The sequence below is a fragment of the Bos javanicus genome, chromosome 15, assembly GCF_032452875.1.
Source record: "Bos javanicus breed banteng chromosome 15, ARS-OSU_banteng_1.0, whole genome shotgun sequence".
Classification (NCBI taxonomy): Eukaryota; Metazoa; Chordata; class Mammalia; order Artiodactyla; family Bovidae; genus Bos; species Bos javanicus.
In genome coordinates, this window is record NC_083882.1 from 53,801,100 (window position 1) to 53,821,309 (window position 20,210).

General features: G+C 36.3%; 1 protein-coding gene and 1 non-coding gene across 4 annotated transcripts in view; both read left to right on the top strand.

Moving 5' to 3' along the window:
* Positions 1-20,210, top strand: part of PPME1 (protein phosphatase methylesterase 1) — a 51,301-nt gene that overhangs the window by 6,799 nt on the left and 24,292 nt on the right. For all 3 annotated transcript variants that reach the window (XM_061380810.1, XM_061380811.1, XM_061380812.1), the window contains exons 2-4: positions 15,385-15,478; positions 16,024-16,116; positions 20,118-20,175. In XM_061380810.1, the coding sequence (XP_061236794.1) occupies positions 15,385-15,478; positions 16,024-16,116; positions 20,118-20,175 (245 nt within the window). The remainder of the gene's footprint in view (positions 1-15,384; positions 15,479-16,023; positions 16,117-20,117; positions 20,176-20,210) is intronic.
* On the top strand, positions 7,569-7,640 carry TRNAE-UUC (transfer RNA glutamic acid (anticodon UUC)). The gene has a single exon. It is a non-coding gene; the product is annotated as a tRNA-Glu (tRNA).

Genomic DNA, 20,210 nt, shown 5'->3' on the forward strand with positions numbered 1-20,210 from the left:
GTTACATAATGTAGACATGTTTAATATTGTATTTAATATTACTTAAATATGTACAAATTAAAACAAGGGATAAATTCCTATGTATAAGAGTAATTAGAAAACTATTTAAATATATTTACTATTTAAACACAGCCTATAAAATTCCTCAAATTCAGATTAACAATATTACATTAATGTGAAATAATTAATTTTTTGTTAACAACTTGTGATTTAAGCAGAAATACTATTTATTGAAGTAATACTTTTTATAAATACGAAGTTCAGAGTTGATTCAGTTATTCAGCTGTATCAGTCAGGACCCAGACTTTTTGCATGCTTTCCTTTGACATCCTTATAAATGTTGGCTTTTCCTTCTCTTACTGGTCACCTTATGGTTGCAGCATGGCTGCTGCAACTCCACTTGTACCTTACCGTTATTCTTCTTTCCAAATAAAAAGGAAGAAGCAAAGACAAAGACCGTTTCCTGACTTAGCTTGTCCCTGTTTTTTTTTTTCCCCCCTAGAATGGGAAACTCCCCAGCAGGTTTTTCCCTTAAGTCTCTGTCTAGAACTGGTTCACATGCACATCCTAAAATTAATCACTGGCAGTAGGGAATGGGATTACTGTGACTGGTTTAGACCAATTCTGATTGATTCTTTTGGGCTGGAGAAGAGATAACAAAGATCTTTACTAGCTACTATTTATTTGAAATTCTGTTAGGGAATAGAGAGTGGTGAGAAAGGGATGTCTGGAGTAGAGAGTAAACAGCAACTGCTCTAAATCTTGATATTAACAAGAGGAACAGGCTAATCTGACTTCAGATTCCCTACTGTTTTCTTTACAGCACAGGTTTAGGAAGTGGTTTCTCTCTTTCCCTCCCTCTCCCATTTTCTCCCTCTCCCCTTTATGCCACTTTCGAGCCCCTTGACCTGAGCACTTCTGAGTGAATGTCCATTTCCCCATTTTTGCTACACTTATTGCCAGCAAATCTATTTCTCCAAAATTGGGTAATTGGAATTTTTTTAACTTGACGAGACTTTCTTGTCATGTTACTTGATGTCAGATTTGAGGAAACACTTTTGATTGGTTAGGAAAAATTTCTTCCTTTATACTGTGAAATAGTTACTTTTAGAGAAGAAACATTTAAGTAATAAATAGCTCTTTTAAAAGCATGGTCCACTTATATACCACACTTAGATGTCCTTCAAATTCAGTATCGACAACCAGTCCCAAGCACATGCTACCTATATAGTTGACCCTTGAACAACAATGGTTTGAACTGAGCAAGTCCTGTTATACATGGGTTTTTGTTTTGTTTTTTTTCAATAGTGAATGCCATAGACCCTTGAATAACAGGGAGTTGGGGTGCTGACCCTCCCCACAGTGAAAAATCCAAGTATAACTTATAGTTGGTCCTCCATTTTCCATGGTTTAGTGTCTGCAGCTTCAACCAATTTCCACTTGTGTTTTATTTACCATTACATTTGTGTAATATTTGCTATTGAAAACAAATCCTTGTGTAAGTGGACCCATGGAATTCATACTGTGTTGTGGAAGGGTCAGGTGTACTATACTTAATACAATTGACGGTCGGTTGAAATTGCCTCTGTGGAATCTCACATATGGAAGGTACACAGGGCCAACTGTAAGTTATACATAAATTTTCAGTTGCCTGAAGGGTTACACACACATACACCCCCAAACCCAGCCCCTCTTCTTACGTTGTTCAAGGGTCAACTCTGTATTTTGAAGATTGAATAAGAGATTATGTTGAAAATTATAGTCATTCGAAATCATGGCAGAAGGCTGAAATTGTTTACTATCAGTCTTTTTTCACTGTGTCTCTGTGTATGTCCTTGCCATGGACTTTTTCCAGGTGTAAGTGGGAATCCTATCTCTGCCACTAATAAGGCATGTGACTTGGTCAAGTCTTCCTCTTTCTGGACCTCAGAAGGAACTCTGAGGTGTACTGTAAAGACTTCTGTGGCACCAGACATGCTTGAGTCTAAGCTCCAGTGCTATGGAGAGTGGCTCTGGGAAATCTATGACTTTGAGTCTTTCACATGTTTTAAAGGGAATATTTTTCTTGCTGAATTCAAAATCCGGCTTGTTACATAACAGACAGCTAATTATTCCTTCCCATAAAGTAAGATTTGAGTTAGATGATCTCTTAATAGCCTGATCCAGTACACAGTTTTTAGACTCTAAGTCATCTGCTTTAATAAGATGCCCTTATCAATAGTAATGAACTCTCATGATCCCAGACAGCCATTTGGTTGCCGTCCTTTCCATTCTTTCCATTCTCTTCAGTGTTGCTAATGACAACTTTTCTTTTTTATATATAAGAGCTGTGGTGCCTTGCTTTAAATAGCTGGCTGCAATTAAACTTCAGTATTTTGTCCCCACCAGAAGACTCCTAAGCTGGAGAATTTGTGACAGCAGTGACTAGGACTGCTACTGTGCAGCTCATGACTCATTACTTGCCCTCCTAACAGACTTAAGCAGGCTAGTAGATGTTGAAATATTAATATATCTATTTGGATTTGAGACATTCACCTAAAAACATACAACTTTTATTTCTTATTCCTTGTCTCTAGGCAGGGAATAATTTTTCCTCTCTTTTTCTTCCTCCTCTCCCTTATTTTCTTAACACTTGATGCATAGTGGTCATACAGTTTTGTTGGTCTTGGTTATTATCTCCTAGTAGGCATTATCACATAGTTGTCAAGGAGCACATCTTCTATGTCCGCATAGTCTTCTGTAGATATAACATTTAGCCCTCTGACTCCTGTAATTATTGATCTGCTGTCTACTCAGGACTGTGAGCTTCTTAAGAGTAGGAATCATGTCTTAATTTCCTGGGTGTCTAACGTGCTGGCTGCTTAAGTGCTGACTGAATGAGAAACTGAAATCCTAGACCTCTTTAGCTTCATTCTATAAAGAAACCTTATTTCCTCACTAGTTCCATTAAGATGGGGTAACTTAAGTGATACTCCATTGAAAATCGTTTCAGTTCATAAATAGAATCAATACTTTATTTCAACACCAAGCATTTAGGCTGAGTGTGTTGTGTTTACAAATACATTGACTAATTTGAGATTTAAAATGCTCATATGGTTGAAACTCGTGCTTGGAGTTTGTCTCTTGTATATAAAGATTCATGCCTGTTGGTTAGTTTTACTTTAACAAAACTTGACACTTTTTCTCTTTATCATTCTCCAAAACTGAAGTAAGATCCTACTATAAGAGTAGTTAGTTGTTTAGTTGCTAAGTCGTATCCAACTCTTTGTGACTCCATGCACTGTAGCCCACCAGGCTCCTCTGTCCATGAGATTTCCCAGACAAGAATACTGGAGTGAGTTCCCATTTCCTTCTCCAGGAGATTGATCTTCTGGACCCAGGTCTCCTTGGCAGGTGGCTCCATTGAGCCATCTATGAAGCCCAGGAAGATTGTGCAGGCCATGGAGCAGCTAAATCCTTGCGCCACAACTACTGAGCCCGCACTCTAGAACCTGTACTCTGCCCCAAGAGAAGCCAGCCACTGCAATGAGAAGTCTATGCACTGCAACTGGAGAGTGGCCCCCACTCGCCACAATAGAGAAAACCCACACCCAGCGATGCAGACCCTGAGTAGCCAAAAATAACTAAAGATATAAAGTTATAAAAAGAAATGTAAAATGAATTCTGCGTGATAAAGTATTGTGTCATACTTTAGTTGGTAGCTCTTTTTATTTATTTGGCCACACTGCATGTCTTGTGGGATTTTTAGTTTCCTGAGCAGGGCTTGAACTTGCTCCCTTGGCAGTGAAAGTGCAGAGTTCTAACCACTGGACCACCAGGGAATTCCCTGGTAGCTCTTTTTTTAGTGTTACAAAAATCGTGGTTTATCATAAGCCAGTGGTGCCTTGTACATACGGTATTTCATCTAACAACTTGATGGTGATCTATTTTGCTTAGTCTTCACTAATTTAACAGCAATCTCCTTTTGTGTATTAGCCCCAAAGTGGTTAGCATGCAGGAGGTCAATAAACATTTGATCAATGAATGAATGATGCTCAGATACAGTGGATATATGACATTTTTTCCATCAGCTTAGAATTGTGCACCCTGAATTTAGTAGGGAAGTAAATGTGAGGGAAGAACCAGATTTGTTGAGCATAGAAGTGAAATTTTAAAACTGTGATTATTAACAGTATATAAATATGAACTTGGACCCTATTATATCCCTCTGTGATTCCATATTTATATCCCTCTATGTTTATCCTGTTAAGAAAATGCAACCCAGGTTGTTGTGGGGATTAAATTTAGATAATGCTTGTCAAGTGCCCAGCACAAATGCACATGTGTCTGGTTTGTTTCATTTAATCCTTCTCATCCATTTAATTAAACCAGCTTTTCCTTAAGCATAAGAACCATGGTTCAAGATATATTGATATCAATTTAAATTCAGTTTTCTATGTGAATCACCTGAACTACATGATTATTATTAACTGAATTTCATCACAAATAGCATTGTAACCTATTATGGCTAAATAGACTTGGGGATGGAGCTTCTCAGAGAATCTATGAATATTTTATAATACTGTTAATCAGAGGAAATGTACTTCAGTTTTTCCAGCAACTTACTTTACAAACCTTTGGAATATAAGCCCATTTTTAAATTGGAGAATACACTGACATTTTTTTCCGCTGAATATTGGGAAATTACTTTTTAATTGACAATTAGAAGGTTTGTACTTTTGCCTATTCCCTATCCAAGTCATTGTTTAATAAAAATAGTACTTCCAATTTTTATAGCATTTGATTTAACAAAATTTTCTCACCAGATATAATCTTTGTGAATCCTTCTCTGACCTGGTTCCATCCCCATAAGTGTCCTGAACAAGCTTGAATGTTCCATCTGTGAGCTCTCATGGTACCCTAGGCTTATTTCTGTCATAGCTGTAGTATACAGTGACTGTTTCCTTGCCTATCTCCCTCCAAACATTAGGTCTTTGAGGTCAAGAACCAAGTTTTCATTGATGAAAATTTCAGGCCTGCTGGTTTCCCTCATGCCCAGAAAGTGTATCAGGGCCTGCCATACAAGGCATACCCAAAGGTCTCTTTAATTGAAATTAAGTTAGCTGCTTAAATAAGCAAGTTGTGACTGGAAAAAAAATCCCTTAAATAATTGCCCTAAAGATATTTGCTGTTTGTCCTTTATCCTGGATCGTCATGGCATTTAGATGTGTCTGGGGAAGGGGTTATAGAACCATTGGTTCTGAAATATTAGGGTTTTCTATAAGGATTTTATTGGCCTTTAAGCTCTGACCTCAAAACTCTTTCTTCCTATTGTGATATGCCTAAGCAGAATGGTAGCTTACTTGTATTTTGATGACTAAGAATGGCCATGCATCAGTGATGAGAGTGAACAACTCCAGTTGATTTGTAGAATCTCATAAAGTGTTCTATTGTCTGCTTTTTTGGTTTGATTACTGATGTCTCAGTGATTGTGTTTTTGTTTGAGGCCAGATCACTTTATATCCTTTTTTCTATTTACTTTTAGTGTTTTCGAAAATGTTACTACTTATGCTGTTCTTATATTGGGTGAGTGGTAGAAATAAAATTTAGAAAAATTTCTAACTTGGGTAAAGCACAGTTCTTTATTATCAGAAGTATAAGATTAGAGTTGTTCTTGTGCTGCAGCAGTTGTCTTTATCCATCCATTTAAAACAAAGCAGGTTTTTGTGTGATCTGACTCAGCAGGTTGGAAGTTACCATAGACTAAGTATCTTATCTGAAAGTGGTTTTAAGTAAGGTAAGGTTTCATTCATACAACCATGTCATATATTGGGCCATAAATATCCTTTCTTGTCTAATACAGGACGTTGTGTAAAATCCTACTATTTCCATTTTTGGATTCTGTGATGCCCAGTTAATAAGGAACATTTTCATCACTGGCCAACGCAGAGAAGTATTAGGAGTAGGATGTAGAATTTTCAAGCACCTGGTAAATCAGTGTTTTGTAAGTTGGAACTCTTTTAAAAGGTTTCCCCTGTTCTTTCGTTGTGAATGACTTCAGAGAAACTTGAGAATTGTCTAATTCTTCCTTTTCACTCCACCCTTCTGCTCTCTCCCATAATTATAATTATAGTAGTAAACCTTGATTTCTTCTTAGTCTCCATGGTACTCAGGCTTGCTTTAAGAGTCCTCTACCAATCATTATCCCTATGGCAGGAACCAATCCTCTTCCACTTCTTCCTGGGGATTTCTGGGTGCTTATTGTTAGCTTTGATGATTTTAAGAATGGAGAGAGAACCTAATATTATTTTGAGGGTAGTAGTAAAAACTAATAAGGAAGTGACCCTAGCTGAGCTACTTTCTATGGTTTTGGATGAGTTATTTAACCTCTCTTGGGTTTAGCTTTCTCATTTGCAAAAGAGGAATAATACCAGCTTTCTCATTTGCAAAAGAGGAATAATACCAGCTACCCTAGAGTTGTGGAAATTAATTCATTAATTCATCTCCATTTTCTCCTCAAGTCCCTTGAAATTAAAGTAACTTGGAAAAAGGAATAATCAAAGGACAAAGAAAAGGAGGGAAGGTAAGATACCAGCAGGATTTAGGAAGATGGCAAGTTGAAGACTGTTAATTCTCTGACAGGGAAGAGCAAACTGCAAACTGTCTGTAGAAAGAGAACGAAAGTTGAAGTTAATCCATATGTCAACCCCATAAAGATTCAGGAATTGTAGGTGCTAGGTACCTCTGAAAGGGGGCTAAAAATAGGATTGATTGACTCCATTAGACTCTCAGATCTTTTCCTTTCCCTCTATTTATTGAAAATAAATATCTCAATAATGGGAGACAGGTTAACTTCTGGAAAAATTGAACCAGAGTGGCTTTGGACTTAGAGACAATAGGGATATGAGGGCAAAGATAAAGCAGCTGGATGAAACAGGTATTAAGTGAAAGTACATAATTGTGTCTTCTAAATATGTTTATGTTTTCTTCTTTACTTTCCTCAGGTCTTTGCTTAATTAAAGAAGCCTTCCCTGATTACCTGATTTAAAATTCATTCCTTCTCATTCTGATATTCATTGTCCCCCTTCCTGACTTTATATGGCCCTTATTGCTACCTTGCAAATTTTTGCTCGTATCTCCTGTTAAGTGTAAACACAAGAGTAGGGGTTTTGTCTTTTGTTCACTGTAGTATTCCCAGCGCCTAAAATAATATCTCATAGGTACTTATTAATACCTATTTGTTGAGTGAACAAATGAGACTCTTTAGATCCTTTTCAGAAGGCTCACAGCTAGTTTTATGTCCCCAAGCAGAAGATTGGAGGATTTATCTCTGGAGAAATGGCTGGCCTAAGAGAAAAGACATGTAGATATTGATATTTAAGGGGAAGAGTCTGTCATTTAAAAGTCTGGGTCTCTGCTTGATAACTGTACAGTGATACTCAATAGTCAGCAAGCCCTCCTTTTTCATAGCATTACCGGCAATCCAGGGAAAGCCTACAGTGCAAAAGACAGAAACCAAAACAAAATGAGAAAAGAAAACAGTAGTGCACAGAACAAAATAAAACACTAAGTAAGCGAGCATCTCGAATTTTCTGGTGGTCCAGTGGTTAGGACTTGGCACTTTCACTGCTATGGCCCAGGTTCAATCCCTGGTTGGGGAACAAAGATCTTGCAAGCCAAGCCTTGGAGTACAGCCAAAAAAACCCCACAAACCAAACACATCCCCTGCCCCCCAACATCTCTTGTTGGAGACGAGACAGTATGGCATCTGTGAAACAAGAAGAAAATGCTCTTTTATTTAAAAAAAAAAAAAAAAGAGGAACCTGGTTTCAGAGAACAAAATGTAAATGTTGGGAATAAAAACATGTATAGTAGATATAATTCAATAGAAGAGAAAGTTTAAGAAGAAAGAAAGCCTCCTAAGAAGAGGTTTGTTCTACTTTAAGATTAAAGTTTCTAAACTTTAATTTCTAAATGTGGGGGATAAAAAAATTCTTTAAAACTCAACTGCAATATAAAATAAAATTTAAAAAGTATATAATGGTAAGAAATGACAGAAAATCTATAAATTAAAAAAACTCAAAAGCAATACCTTAATTAGAAGTTGATAGAAACATGCCCTAAAGTTTGATAGAGAATAATATAAAATTAATGTAAATTAAAATTAAATGTAAATTAAAATCGTTTTGTCTAATATTTGCCTACTTTGTTTTTGTCCATCTTTTTTATTTTGGAACTTTCTGTCTCTTTTAAAAAGTATATAGTTGAAAATTAAAAGAAAAAAATCTCATCTTAAGATATTTAAAACCTAGAGTAATTAGTTTATTTTTGATACATTTGGATTTATTTCTGCCATCTTATTTTGTATTTTGTCTCATCTGACCTGTGTTTTTCTCATTTCATTTTTTTCTCCATTAGGGTAGTAATGATATAATCTATTGTTTAAATGTTCCCCTTCTCATTTTTTGGTAACAACTTTATTGAGATAGAGTTTACATACCATACAAGTAATGATATAATCTATTATTTAAATGTTCCCCTTCTCATTTTTTGGTAACTTTATTGAGATAGAGTTCACATACCATACAACTGACTCATTTAGAGTGTACAGTCAGTGTTTTTTAAGCATACGCCCAAAGTTCTGCAACCATTACCATAGTCAATTTAGAACATGTGTAGCATCCCCAAAGAAACTTTATACCCATGAGCAATATGTCTTGCTTTTTAGTCCTCACTTTCCCTTAATCCTCCAAGCCCTAGGCAGCCATCGTTTTCTTTCTCAATAGATGTACCTAATCTGAACGTTTATAATGAATGGACTTAATATATGTGATCTTTTGTGAATGGCCTCTTTGCTTGCCATAATATTTTAAGTTCATCTTTATTGTAGCATGTCGAATTATTCTATTCCTTTTTTGTTGCCAAATAATAGTCCATTGTTTGGATTTATACCAAATTTTGTTTATCTGTTCAACAGTTAATAGAGACTTGAATTGTTCCTACTTTTTAACTATTATGAACAATGCCCCTGTGAACATTGTTATACAAGTTTTTATGTAGACATGATGTTTTCATTTTCCTTGGGTAATTTCCTAGGAGTGGAATTGCTAGATCATATGATACCTTTGTTTAACCTTTTGAGGAATTGACAAACTGTTCTTCAAAGCAGCTGTACCATTTTATATTTCCATCAGCAATGTATGTGGGTTCTAACTCTTCATTCTTGCCAACACTTGTCATTGGCAGTCTTTCTGTCAAAAGCTGTCTTAGTGATGTGAAGTGGTTCTTTGTTGTTTTGATTTGCATTTCCCTAATAACTAAATGATGCTGAATATCTTTTCATGTCCTTATTGACCACGTGTATATCTTCTCTGGAAGAATGTCTATTCAGATCCTTTGTTCATTAAGAAATTGGGTTGTCGTTGTATTATGAGTTCTTTATACAGTCTAGATACAAGTTCCTTATCAGATCTATGATTTTTCATATGTTCAGTGGTGTCCTTTGTTTTTTGCTTTTGTGTGTTTTTCCGACCACACCACATAGCTTGCAGGATCTTAGTTCCCCAGCCAATAATTGAACCCAGGCTACCACAGTGAAAGCACCAACTCCTAAACACTGTACCACCAGGGAATTCCCTGTATATGTTTTAAAATATAATTATATAAATGTGATCTTATATATATTTATTTTTTATATATTCACATATTTTTATACAAATGTACGTATAATTTTAGCGAACACTTCCAAAGTTGAATCTATCAAGGTACTTCCTTCCACAGTATGGAAATGGTCTGTAACATAAAATTTCAATATCAAAGAAAGCTGTCAGTCAAGTGTAAAAATGGGTAACAGAAGTTTGACATGCAAAGTTTCATAATTAATTCCTCTGTCTCGGGAAGCTAATGGAGGATGTGTTCCATCAAATAAAATGGAATTTTTTTGGATTTCCTTCCCATGTAGGTTACATAGAGCATTGAGTAGAGTTCCCTGTGCTATAGAGTAGGGTTCTTACTAGATACCTACTTTATACATGATAGTGTATATGTCAGTCCTGTTCTCCCAGTTCACCACCCTCTTCTTCTGCAGCCTCACTGGTATCCATACTTCCAAGGAATAAACTAATTTTTGAAAATGATTGGCTCCATGACAGAAATAGTAAGTGTTAGTTGCTCAGTTGTGTCTGACTCTCTGTGAACCCATGAACTGTAGCCCACTGGGCTCATCTTCATCTGTCCATGGAATTATCCAGGCAGGAATACTGGAGGGGGTTGCCATGGAAAAGATTTCCTTCTCCAGGGATTCTTCTGACCCAGGGATCAAACCTAGGTCTCCTGCATTGTAGGCAGATTCATTGCCGTTTGAGCCACCAGAGAATAGAAGAGGATAATTTGAGAGTAACCAAAGGACTACTTTAATCCTCATAATGAAGCATATAAAACTGATGCTATAAACCTATCTGACATGAAGAAACTCAGGCCTTGAGAAGTTAAGTGACTTGCCCAAGGTCACACAATTAATAATGGCAGAACAATGCTTTAGTCTCTAGCAAATGGAAAATTAATTTAGATTTTAAAAGTTTTAAGAGTGCAGTAGCCCCTCATTGTTTTCATCTTCTTAAAAATTTTTCCACTTTCTGTTGGAAATAGACTGTTAAGGTCAACATATAGGCCAAGGGGTTTTTTATTTAATCAAACTATAATTGATTTACAATGTTGAATTAATTTCCGAGTCACTAAGTTATAAATATATATTTATATATTGGAATATATATGTATGTATATATTTACATATATATATATATATATATATTTACATTGGAGAAGGAAATGGCAACCCACTCCAGTGTTCTTACCTGGAGAATCCCAGGAGCAGGAGAGCCTGTTGGGCTGCCGTCTGTGGGGTCACACACAGTCGGACATGACTGAAGCAACTTAGCAGCAGCAGTACAGCAGTCACTAAGTTATAAATATATATTCTTTTCTATTTATCATGGAATATATAGGACCTTGTTTATCTGTCCCATGTATACTAGTGTGCATCTGCTAATCCCCAACTTGAAATCCTTTCTCCCCCCACCCCCTGCATCCCCAATCACAAGCTGGCAACCACAAGTCTGTTCTCGATATCTGTGAATCTGTGTCTGTTTCATAGGTATGTTCATTTGTGTCGTATTTTTAGATTCCACATATAAGTGATACAGTGTTTTTGTCTTTCTGACTTACTTCACTTAGTATGATAATCTCTAGGTCCATCCTTGTTGTTGCAAGTGGCATTATTTCCTTCCTTTTTATGGCTGAGTAACATTCCATTGAATATGTGTACCATATTTTCTTTATCCATTCCTCTGCTGATGGACGTTTAGGTTGCTCCCATGTCCTGGCTATTGTAAATAGTGCTGCTGTGAATATTAGGGTGCGTGTATTTTTTAGAACTAGTTTTCATACAAGGCCCTTACTATTTTACTTCTTGTCTAAGTTACCAAATGTCGTCAAGTCTTGGAGTGTATAAACAATTATGTGTTGAAATGCAGATGTTAGGAGTATGTCCAAAAAATCTCTGTGGTAGTAGGAGCAGCATTTTGAGGTGTAGATTATTGCCTTTTAAACTAAATGGGAATTACTCATACGTTGGTAAAGTTGGGTAGTCCCTGAAACTTTTTTTTAAAAGGAAGATTAGAAAGAAGTGGAGGCTGTTCTCCTAGCAATAATTTCTAATTGTAGAAAGTACTTTTTCTTTAACTTGTGCCTGGCCAACTCAGAAAGTTTCTGTGGCCTTGGCAAAGTTAATCATATTTAGATTCTGAACAGGAAACCTTTGATAATATGCCTTAAATAAAGCCTTATTACTTTTCAGAAGTATAAATGAGAGAGAAAGAAAAAAAAAAGTCTGAGGGGACTTCCCTGGTGTTCTATGGTTAAGAAACTGCCTGGCAATGCAGGGGGTGCAGGTCTGATCCCTGGTCAGGGAACTGATACCCCTCATGCCACAGAGCAAGTGAGCCCTTGCACCACAACTAGAGAGTCCACGTGCTGCAGTGAAAGGTTCTGCATGATGCAACAAAGATCCTGTGCACCACAATTAAGACCTGATACAAGCAAATAGATTTTTTTAAAAATCTGAGAATTAGTGCAGCATTGGAATAAAGAGCAGAGACTTTGAAGAGTGATGGAACTGGAGTTGAATCCTGTTACTGCCACTTGGTAGTTGTATAACCTTGGGGAAGTTGCTTTGTGTACCTAATTTGTTTTCTCATCTGTGAAATGGGGATAAAAATAACTTTGAAAGTTTTATAAGAATTAAATAGAATCATGCCTGTAAATTGGAACAGTGACTCACTGCTGTGTACAGTAAATGTTAGGTACTACTGCTACCGTATCCCTCGGTCTAGATATTAAAATTTCATTCAAGATCCTTAGAATCTATTATAATATGTTTGGCATGCCATGTTATTGTATTATATATACTCAAATTAATATATGCATAGATGAGTTTGTGAGTGTAAGTAAAATTAAAGAGTTCTGCTCTTAGTTTTCCAGTAGGAATTCAAGTGTAACCAGCAAACCAGAAAAATAGGTCTAGACTAAAGTTGTAGTTTACTTCCACAGAAGTTTTTCTATCAGAAGTAGGTTTACACATTTACTGAGCAACTACCAGATTTATTTGATTCTTTTATTTTTTTTTATTTTTATTTTTTGAATAAACTTCCCTTGGACAACAGCTTTTGCTGGGTCTCCTATATTTTGCATCTTTGTGCTTCCATTTTCATTTGTCTACAGGTACCACTTAGCAAAATTTTAAGTATGAAATATAGTATTGTTAACTAGATGCAGTATAGTGTACAATACAGTTCTGGGGCTTCTCCATTTTGCATAACTGAAATTTGTACCTTTTGACCCATGGCTCCTCACTAGTTCTGACATCTAGTCCCTGGTAACTACCATTTTACTTGGTTTCTGTAAGTTTCACTATTTCATATTATTCTTGTAAGTGGAATTTTGTGTTGTCTGTCCTTTTGTGTTTGGCTTATCTCACTTAGGTTAGACCATGTTTTCACAAATAGGATATCTATCTTTAAAGACTGAACAACATTTTGATGTATATAACTGCCAAATTTTCTTTAACCATTCATTGATTGACAGACATTCACACTATTTCCACAACTTTGCTATTGTTAATACTGTTGCAATGAATATGGGAGTACAGATATCTCTTTAAGATCCAGATTTCAAAATGTTTGGCTATGTGCCTGGAAAGGTGATTACTGAGTCATATGTAAGTGCTATTTTTTAAATTTTTTGAGGAACCTCCATATTGTTTTCCACAGTGACTGCACCAGTTCACATTTATACCAACATCGTATAAAGGTTCCTTTTATTCCAAATCATCATTTGTTTTTTTTTATCTTTTTTTTTTCTATTTTTTTTTTCTTTAATAGAAAATTATTTAATTAGTATACATGTGTTCCCCATCCTGAACCCTCCTCCCTCCTCCCTCCCCACACCATCCCTCTGGGTCGTCCCAGTGCACCAGCCCCAAGCATCCAGCATCGTGCATTGAACCTAGACTGGCATCTCGTTTCATACATGACGTTTCACATGTTTCAATGCCATTCTCCCAAATCTTCCCACCCTCTCCCTCTCCCACAGAGTCCATAAGACTGTTCTATGCATCAGTGTCTCTTTTGCTGTCTCGTATACAGGGTTATCGTTACCATCTTTCTAAATTCCATATATATGCGTTAGTATACTGTATTGGTGTTTTTCCTTCTGGCTTACTTCACTCTGTATAATAGGCTCCAGTTTCATCCACCTCATTAGAACTGATTCAAATGTATTCTTTTTAATGGCTGAGTATATTTGATTCTTTTAAAAGATATCTTATTTTACTTAGTCACTATAATTTAAGGCAGAAAGAGTTTAGATCAATTGAATTTGCCCAGGTTCATACTGTGTTAGGAATTACAGGGAAATAGTAGGAACTATGAGGAGTTTGAACTCCTCTGTTATTCCAAACCATATACTCCTTTATATTTCTAGCACCTCTCTCTCAACTTGGGAAACTTTAAAAATTATCAGTACCTAGGCCACATCCCAGATGGTTTAAATCAATTTCTAGAGTTAGACCTAAGCATCAGTATTTTTATAAACTTCCCAGGTAATTTTATTACATGGATTGAGACCCACTAATCTGTTTCAGTGCCTAGTAGAAAACGATATTCAATAAATACTTGACTGTTGAGAGAATACATCCTTGATTGCCCTGCTGCACCACTGTAATTCATTCCATATTATAGTCAACCTAGAGTACTTCTGTATTCACTTAAATATTTAAAAGGGACTTTATATTATACTTTATAAATACCCGCGGTTTGGTCCCATAGCATGTAAAAGATCTCAGGCAGTAGTTAATGTTTTGCTCCTAATAGAATTCTGAATTTCCTTCATTACTGGAAAGAAGAGTAGATACGGAAGTAGAGGAAGACTCAGGGTTTCTTTCTTATGTTCCATCCAAAGTTGAAGACATAGGTTGTAAGTAGATATTTATTGCTTAGCTTTGTTTTAAAATGATTTAATATTTTTAAATGATACATGGTTCAGAAATAGAAAGGGATGTGCATTGAAAATCGTTCCTCTTCACCTCCTAGTCATAGTTCCCCTCCCAGGTTACCATCAATGTTATATCAGTATACTTGCAGAGATAGTCTGAACATACATAAGGAATTGCATTTATATGTATTTCGCATTTTTACCCATATGGTAGTATGTGCATCATGTTTGTTTACTTCACAGTGTATCATATCTATAAATAAGGAATTTTATCAATATATAATTGCTTTTTATAACTATTGTTTAAATTTATTTTAATCAGTTACCTGCTGATATTTAGGTTATTTTCAGTTTTTCTCTATTACAGACAATGGTACATTGAATAGATAAGTCATTTCAGTTCTGTGTAAGCTTATCTTCAGATAAATACCCAGAAATTCAAGGTATTGATATGGCCAGTGTGCCATTTGGTTGGGAAATGAAATAGAAGCATGAAAAAATAAAAGATTAAAGGTATGACGAAGCAATAGTGACCAAAAATTATTGTAGTAGGAACAATATTGAACTGGATTGAAAGGATAGGAATGAGCCTATAGCCAAGAATAAGGTGAGAGAACTTGTGTTGTTATATACATGTAATATATTTGTGATTAAAATATGCTAATAAAATTTCCTAAAATCCTAAAGTTTTTATACATATTTGAGCTTTTTAAAACACATTTTAACTGTATAAAAACTCTTCATATCTTTATGAGAAAATATCTGTTTTCATTTCAGGTTTAATATTTTGATCAAGATTTTATCTTTTCATGCGTGACTATGTTTTATTTGTAATCTCTCTCTTTTTCTTACCCTTAGCCCTGGAAGAAAGCGGGACTTTTCTCCTGTTCCTTGGAGTCAGTACTTTGAGTCCATGGAAGATGTAGAAGTAGAGAATGAAACTGGCAAGGATATATCCTTTGCAAACTGGCTTATTCCTTAATAAATTTATAGTGTCTACAAAGATTTGTATAGTTCCTAAAATGTTCCTTATTTTTGCTGTTTATTTCATTTTTATTCCATCTGTTCCTTGCATGACATGGGATGTTACTTGTAAGACTATTAATATCTTATTTGGCTATAATTGTCTAATATATGGGAGGGGATTAAGAATTAAATTCCTGAAACTGATATATCTTTTGAGGGGATGGTTTCATGAGTAAAGTGAGTTGAACCAGTTTAGTGTCTAGAAGCCAGGAATTATATCCTCATTAGGGCAAAGGGAATAGTTCGGTGTTTTTTTTTTTTCCATTGAAAAAGTGGTCACACAGCTCCCATGCCTCAAAAACAGGTCTAGTGTCTCAGAAACTTCTCCATAAGTGCCTCTCAAGCTTGGAAGGCTGTAGCTTTGCTTATAATTTGGTCCTGTCTGAATTTTCTCATTGGTATCATCATAACTAAGTAATCAAAAATTTCAGTGAGCAAAAGCTTAGATATGTTATCTTTAACTATTCATACACTTTTCGAGTTTACAAGAGTGGTTCAGAAGGTCCAGTCCTACTCCTTCTGCATGGAGGAGGCCATTCTGCCCTTTCCTGGGCTGTGTTCACGGTAAGTAAGTAGTTGATAGTGGAAGTTAATGTTACCTCTGTGAAACTATCAGCCATGCCATGTAGGTCCACCCAAGCTGGACGGGTTATGGTGGAGAGTTCTGACAAAATGTGGTCCACTGGAGAAGGGAATAGCAAACCACTTCAGTATTCTTGCCTTGAGAACCCCATGAACAGTACGAAAAGGCAAAAAGATAGGACACTGAAAGATGAACTCCCCAGGTTGGTAGGTGCCCAGTATGCTACTGGAGATCAGTGGAGAAATAACTCCAGAAAGAGTGAAGAGAAAAAGGCAAAACAAAAACAACACCCAGTTGTGAATGTGCCTGGTGATAGAAGCAAAATCTGATGCTGTAAAGAGCAATATTGCATAGGAACCTGGAATGTTAGGTCCATGAATCAAATTGGAAATCAGTCATATCAAAGGCAAATTGGAAGTGGGCAAACAGGACATGGCAAGAGTGAATGTCGACATTTTAGGAATCACTGAACTAAAATGGACTGGAATGGGTGAATTTAACTCAGATGACTGTTACATCTACTACTGTGGGCAAGAATCCCTTAGAAGAAATCATAGTCAACAAGAGAGTCCAAAATGCAGTACTTGGATGCAATCTCAAAAATGACAGAATGATCTCTGTTCATTTCCAAGGCAAACCATTCAGTATCACAGTAATCCAAGTCTATGCCCTGACCAGTAGTGCTGAAGAAGCTGAAGTTGAATGGTTCTATGAAGACCTACAAGACCTTCTAGAACTAACACCCAAAAAAGATGTCTTTTCATCGTAGGGGACTGGAATGCAAAAGTAGGAAGTCAAGAAACACCTGGAGTAACAGCCAGATTTGGCCTTGGAGTACAGAATGAAGCAGGGCAAAGGCTAACAGTTTAGCCAAGAGAATGCACTGTTCACAGCAAGCACCCTCTTCCAACAGCACAAGAGAAGACTCTATACATGGACATCTCCAGATGGTCAATACCGAAATCAGATTGATTATATTCTTTGCAGCCAAAGATGAAGAAGCTCTATACAGTCAGCAAAAATAAGACTGGGAGCTGACTGTAGCTCAGATCATGAACTCCTTATTGTCAAATTCAGACTTAAATTGAGGAAAGTAGGGAAAACCACTAGACCATTCAGGTAGGACCTAAATCAAATCCCTTACAATTACACAGTGGAAGTGAGAAATAGATTCAAGGGATTAGATCTGATAGAGTGCCTGATGAACTGTGGATGGAGGTTCTTGACACTGTACAGCAGACAGGGATCAAGACCATCCCCAAGAAAAAGAAATGCAAAAAAGCAAAATGGCTGTCTGGGGAGGCCTTACACATAGCTGTGAAATGAAGAGAAGTGAAAGGCAAAGGAGAAAAGGAAAGATATACCCATTTGAATGCAGAGTTGCAAAGAATAGCAAGAAGAGATAAGAAAGCCTTCCTCAGTGATCAGTGCAAAGAAATAGAGGAAAACAATAGAATGGGAAAGACTAAAGATCTCTTCAAGAAAATTAGAGATACCAAGGGAACATTTCCTGCAAAGATGGGCTCAATAAAGGACAGAAATGGTATGGACCTAACAGAAGCAGAAGATATGAAGAAGAGGTGGCAAGAATACACAGAAGAACTATACAAAAAAGATCTTCACGACCCAGATAATCAAGATGGTATGATCACTCACCTAGAGCCAGACATCCTGGAATGCGAAGTCAAGTGGGCTTTAGGAAACATCACTGAACAAAGCTAGTGGAAGTGATGGAATTCCAGTTGAGCTATTTCAAATCCTAAAAGATGATGCTGTGAAAGTGCTGCACTCGATATACCAGCAAATCTGGAAAACTCAGCAGTGGCCACAGGACTGAAAAAGCTGAGTTTTCATTCCAGTGCCAAAGAATGTTCAAACTACTGCACAATTGTGCTCATCTCACACGCTAGCAAAGTAATGCTCAAAATTCTCCAAGCCAGGCTTCAACAGTACATGAACCAAAGCATATTCTAAAACTCTTATCAGTAGTATGGTATTGGCAGAAAGAAACCAGAAATAAGCCCATGTATAAAAATAAGTTAATATAAAAATTGCAAATGGATTGAACTACTGAATTTAAAAAGATGAACATGAACGTGAAGTCGCTCAGTCGTGTCCGACTCTTTGTGACCCCATGGACTGTAGCCTACCACGTTCCTCTGTCCATGGGATTTTCCAGGCAATAGTACTGGAGTGGATTGCCATTTCCTTCTCCAAGGGATCTTCCCAACCCAGGGATCGAACCCAGGTCTCCCGCATTGTAGACAGACGCTTTACCGTCTGAGCCACCAGGGAAGTCCATGTAAAAAGATGATAAGAACATTAATATGTGGTGTTGGGCAGCCCCATGAAGTGGAAGCCATTAAAAAAAGGTTGATAAGTTCAACTTTACTGAAACCAAAAATTCCAAGGACTCCAAGAAGGCTCCATGGGGAAAAGATAATCTCTAAAATAAATGGTGTTGGGGAAACTGAATAGCTCCATGCAAAACATGTCTCTTTCTCACACACACAGGATTATTCAGCCATGAAAAAGAAAGGAATCTTGGCTTTTGCAACCACATGGAGGACCTTGAGTGCGTTGTGTTAGATGAAATAAATCAGATAAAGACAAATAATATGTGTTCTCAGTTATATGTAGAATCTAAAAAAGCTGACTTCATAGAAATAGAAATTAGAATGGTGATTGTCAAGGGCTAGGAGGTGGGGGAAGTGGGGAGATGTTTGTCAAAGGGTACCAACTCCCAGCTGTAAGATGAATTAGTTCTGGGAATCTGTTAAATGTACAGCATTGTGACTGTAATTAGCTGTATGGTATTCATACTTGAAAGTTGTTAAGATAATAGATCTTAAATATTATCCACACACACAAATGATGATTATGTGAGAGGCTGGAGGTTATTGTGATAATCATTTTACATATACACATGTATCAAATGATCACATCCAGTGCCTTAATATTATATGTCAATAATATTTCAGCAGAGTTGGGGAAAAAGATCATAGGAAACATCCAAAGAGATGACATTTAGATGGCAAATCATATGAGCTTTTTTCTCCTCTCTTTCTTACTAATTTTTATATTTTTATAATGTGACTATATTAAAAAATGTCAATTAAAAATAAAATGAGAAAATGTGATTTAAGAGCTTTGATTTATCTTATACATTGACTGTTATGTTAGTAGCTTACCTTGGTTCTCATCTTATTTTTACTGCTAGTTGAATGATCCTGAGAAAATAATTTCCTATCTCTTGACTTCCGTTTCCTCATTCATGAAATGTAGGAGTTAGCCTAGATAGTTGTCCTGTCGTTTCTTTAAAAGTTAAAAAAGTGTTGATGATGTTTACTAACACTAATTGTGATGTATTAATGTCAGAGAGTCTAGTTCATTTGAGGAAGAAGATCCTCAATTTTAGGTTTGTTTAAACCAGTAAAATTGTACTGGCTCATGATATTATGATTTCTTTTTCAATATATTTTTAATTGGCACAAACATGTGTACTGCTGCTCTATCTTAAGTGAATCTTTGGTAGATTTTATGACTTGTGCTGCTTTCAAGGTTATTTCATTATCTGAGTGTCACATTTGTGTGATGTGCTGAACCAAGATACAGACTGACTCACAGTTCTCACCTAGAGAATTTCCTTCTAGAATAGGGAAGAGATAACCAGTGAGTGTGGACGAAAATCATAGGTGATGGCAGAGTTCAGAGGGGCTTTGCTTAGAGGTGCTTATTCTGTTTCATGGAAAGCTAGGAAGAGTTAAATTTGAGGGATTTCATATTTTGAAGTTGGGATAGAGCCAGAATGTGTATCAAAAAAACAGTCATTAGTTTTAAATATTTTCTTTAAAGGGGAATTCCTTTAATTCTCTTGGGATCCTTTATTTCTGATGGCAGTTCACCCAACAAAGTTATCATTGGTAATGGGGAAAGATTTGCTAACCTTGATGTATCTTAATACTTTTCCTTTTCCTCCTAGGCAGCAATCATTAGTAGAGTTCAATGTAGGATTGTGGCTTTGGATCTTCGAGGTCATGGTGAGTGAAGTTCTTAATTACTCACTGACTCAATG